The sequence below is a fragment of the Osmia bicornis genome, chromosome 6 (assembly GCF_907164935.1).
Source record: "Osmia bicornis bicornis chromosome 6, iOsmBic2.1, whole genome shotgun sequence".
In the NCBI taxonomy this organism is placed as follows: Eukaryota; Metazoa; Arthropoda; class Insecta; order Hymenoptera; family Megachilidae; genus Osmia; species Osmia bicornis.
In genome coordinates, this window is record NC_060221.1 from 11,736,764 (window position 1) to 11,741,145 (window position 4,382).

General features: G+C 38.9%; 1 protein-coding gene across 1 annotated transcript; it reads left to right on the forward strand.

The window, feature by feature from the left end:
- The first annotated feature begins 537 nt into the window (after window positions 1-537).
- LOC114881442 (jerky protein homolog-like) lies at window positions 538-2,178 on the forward strand. The gene is made up of 4 exons (XM_029198244.2): window positions 538-1,065; window positions 1,192-1,621; window positions 1,673-2,074; window positions 2,156-2,178. Exons 1-4 carry the CDS (start codon window positions 538-540, stop codon window positions 2,176-2,178), a joined length of 1,383 nt encoding a protein of 460 aa, XP_029054077.2.
- The last annotated feature ends 2,204 nt before the right edge of the window (window positions 2,179-4,382 follow it).

Below are 4,382 nucleotides of genomic sequence, written 5' to 3' on the forward strand. Positions count from 1 at the left end.
ATTTTCACTATTGCCGGCAATAGTCATTTACCTTTTTCACACAATGCATTTAGAATTTCTAATTTCGTTTCGTTCTCAATAGCTAAAAACATGTCATAAACGGTATTTCCGAAGGGTAAATTCGACAGCGGTCGATCAACGGTACTTGGCCTTCGAGGGTCAACCTAGATGGAAAAACCCCGACTTTCGAGGTCTTCACGTATCCTTAGGTAGCGCCCCACCCTCTCCAAGGAAAAATCACGCTAAGGGCGCAAGGAAGGGTGGGTGGCAAAAATCGGGGAAGTGGACGACCACGGTTCGTCAGACTTGACACTTCTTCTTGAACCATCGCCGCGAGTTAGAAGTACGATTAAGATACAATTCTGTGAGTGTTACAACTTAGCGTGCAGTGTGAACTAATCTGATAAAAACTCTTTGGAGCTCTTATTTATAAGAACAATTAGACTTAGCTTTTTTTCTATTTTTTGATTAGTTGTAATTTATATTTAGTGTTAGTGTAAGCTATAGTGATGGCAGGTAAAAAGAGTGTCGTTAACGATGCAACAGCGACTGGACGTTCTCAAGGATCTAGAGACATCTTCCATCGCAACTGTCGCTGCAAAATATAATGTGCACTACACCACGGTTCGTCATATAAAACAAAAAGCGGCGGTGATTGGTGAATTTGAACACCAAGATTCGAAGGCAAAGCGACGACAGAGGGTCAGAAAACCAAAGTTCGAGGAATTGGAGGAACGCCTGTTGAAATGGTTTATAGAAAGGAGAACCGTAGGAGACTACATATCAGACGCGCTGCTAATCGAAAAAGCAACCGAATTGAAAGAGGAGTTTGGAGCCCCTTCCCAATTTAAAGTGAGCAAGGGATGGCTCGCAAAATTTAAAAGACGCAACAACATCAGATTAGTTCGTGTATACGGTGAAAAAGCCAGTGCAGATGAAGATGGAGCACGTAAATTTGTGGCTGACTTCCAAACTTTCATGGAAGACGAAGAAATAAATCCGGAAAATGTATATAACATGGATGAAAGTGCACTGCTATGGAAGGCTTTGCCACTGAAAACTCTGGTGAGTGCAACAGAAAAGTGTGTAAGTGGCCATAAAATGAAAAAAGAAAGACTCACGGTAGGACTGTGCGCCAATGCAACCGGAACACATAAACTTATGCCCTTTTTAATTTATAAATATAAACAGCCAAGGGCATTAAAACATTTTATGAATCAACTTCCGGTAGTGTTTCGGGCTCAAGCTAATGCATGGATGAGCAAAACTTTATTCTTAGATTGGGTGGATAATTGTTTTAAACAATCTGTTAGACAATATCAGTTGGAAAATGGATTATGCGGAAAAGTTGTGTTAATAATTGACAATTGTGCGAGTCATAAACTAACAATCAATTACGTGCAGGATGACCATTTTATAATCAAATATTTAGCACCTAACACCACATCTTCGATCCAACCAATGGACCAAGGAATTATTGCCGAATTCAAACGCAGTTTCCGCCATAAATTAACACAGCGGCTTGTCACTTACGAAAGTGGTGCAGAACAATTTTTTAAAACATACACAATAAAAGATTGCATAGACATAATTAGTGAAGCTTGGAGCGAAGTGACATGCAGTAACATCAGAAATTGTTGGAACAAAATCATTTTAAAAACAGATAAAGAAGAAGAACAAGAAGAGGAAGAAAACCTTGTACCGGAAATGCAACAACTTTTGACGAGCATTTCGGAACATAATGTGACCTCCGAAGAAGTTGAAGAATATTTGAACGAGTGTAGTGAGGAGGAAGAAACATATTCAAGAAAGATTGATGATACGGACGAAAGCAGAGACAAAGACAAGGATGAAGAAAGGGTTGAAGACAAGGATGAAGAAAGAGAAGAACCATGGGAAGAAGAACAGGAAGAAGAAAGCAACGAAAGTGACAGAACACACGAACGTGGGATCCCAGTAAACAGAGAAGAAAGACAGGAATTGGAAGATATTTTCAGACGTTTGGAGCGTTATAAAAACCGCATCCCACGTTCTTCTGAATTGCTTCTAGAAGCAATGAAATTATTATTCTTAGGTAAGACAACTTATTCAAAAAATTAAGTATTATTAATAGGTCATGTTGTTCTAAACATAATCCAAAGTTCATTTCTTTTAGGTGAGACAACTTCAAACACCTAAATAACAGGACATTAGAGGAACAGAAAACAGATGTACAACATTTATCAAAACATTGTAACAAATCTAAGAATAAAATGAGTTCTATTAATAAGACTACCAATAAAATGAAACTATCATTTTATAATGAAATGCAAATATTTATATCCTCTAATAAAAACTGGTTATTGTGATACTGTAGCTGATTGAACAGATACTTGAGATTAAACTTTTTTCTAATTTAATAGAAATGATAATGATACATAATAAGTTGTTTCAGGTAAATATGGTCCGAATTATATCGTGTTTGGTATCATTTTAATGAGAAAAATGTCAGAAATATCATGGAAAAAGGTTTATAAAAAATAATGAAAAATAACAAAGTTCAGTTGCCTCATCGACATAGAACAGTTTGTTTTCGCTCCGTCCTCTTTTTCACTCAAGGTCCTTTTCTACGTTCGAAGCAGTCGGCTAACATCAAACAATAGTGGAACTACACGTTATAAGCAAAAGTCCGGTCCCGAGAGTTTTGCGTATAACGAGTCTATACTGTATGTGCGTGACGCCCCTTTCCTTGAGGTATATCTGCAAATATCTCGGAAACAGTGCGAGCTATCGCAAACTCGTTACAGACCTTTTTTGTAGGAAATTAAATTTCCTGCTTTTCATGTTCTATGACATTTTTTGATCAGGTGCGTAGTTTTCGAGATATATCGAGATATTTGAAAGTTCCGAAGCCGAACTACCATTATGTTATAAGGATGAAGAAACACTGTGGCCCCTTTCTTTGAGGTAACTCAGCACTATTCTAAGCTGTATTCACTATTCCGAGCTGTAAATGCCACTTCCAGCGAAGCTATGCTGAAGAAGAACAAGAAGAAGAAGAAATATCTCGGAATATGTGCGTGACGCCCCTTTCCTTGAGGTAAATCTGCAAATATCTCGGAAACGGTGCGAGCTATGGCAAAATGTCAGGAGATCATTTTTGTAGAAAATTAAATTTCCTACTATTTATGTTCTACGACATTTGTTGATCAGATGCGTAGTTTTCGAGATATATGGAGATATTTAAAAGTTCCGAAGCCGCACCAACATTATAAGGATGAAGAAACACTGTGGCCCCTTTCTCTGAGGTAACTCTGCACTAGTCTAAGCTGTATTCACTATTCCGAGCTGTAAATGCCACTTTCAGCGCAACTGTGCAGAAGAAGAATAAGAAGAAGAAGAAATATCTCGGAATATGTGCGTGACGCCCCTTTCCTTGAGGTAAATCTGCAAATATCTCGGAAACGGTGGGAGCTATGAAAAAATGTTAAGAGACCTTTCTTGTAGGAAATTAAATTTCCTACTATCTCTGTTCTATGACATTTTTTGATCTGATGCGTAGTTTTGGAGATATATCCAGATATTTAAAAGTTCCGAAGCCGCACCAACATTATAAGGATGAAGAAGCACTGTGGCCCCTTTCTTTGAGGTAACTCTGCACTATTCATAGCTGTGTTCACTATTCCCAGCTGTAAGTGCCACTTCCATCGCAGCTGTGCAGAAGAAGAACAAGGAGAAGAAGAAATATCTCGGAATATGTGCGCGACGCCCCTTTCCTTGAGGTAAATCTGCAAATATCTCGGAAATGGTGCGAGCTGTGGCAAAATGTTAACAGACCTTTTTTGTAGGAAATTAAATTTCCTACTATTTATGTTGTACGACATTTTTTTATCAGATGCGTAGTATTGGAGCTATGGCTCCACAAAACGCGGAATTTCACTGCGAATCGTTTCCAATTTACGAAAATTATCATTAAATAATGTCCAATGTTTATAACTAACACCCCGAACACCGGAAACACGACGTCGAAATGCCGCGTAACACGCACATCACGTTTTAGTTATTTAACAATAAATTAACACAATACTTAATCAAAAAACGACACAATTGCACTTCCGAACACATAATAAAAATTGTTTTTACCAAAAGACGCGAATAACTAAGCCGCTATCCACCGCGTTGAAAATCTATACACGGAGCGACCACGAAACACGTCCGCTCTCCTCGACGCATCGAACGGGAATCCAACCTTTTTTTCTTTTTTTTGTTCGTGGGGAAATCTTACATAAGTCCCCGCGCCACCCGTTGGGGAGGGCAGCGGGGGAGTATCAGATTCCTACTGACTGAAACCCCACGGCGACCTCCTCTGGCGTATGGCAGCGGCTCCGGGACCTGATTACTAT

Excerpts from the sequence above, each read along its gene's own strand:
- LOC114881442 (XM_029198244.2), top strand. The coding sequence starts at position 538 with ATGCAACAGCGACTGGACGTTCTCAAGGATCTAGAGACATCTTCCATC. Across the intron at positions 1,066-1,191 it reads CTTTGCCACTGAAAACTCTG|CCAAGGGCATTAAAACATTT; the intron begins GTGAGTGCAACA and ends AAATATAAACAG. Across the intron at positions 2,075-2,155 it reads AATGAAATTATTATTCTTAG|GTGAGACAACTTCAAACACC; the intron begins GTAAGACAACTT and ends CATTTCTTTTAG.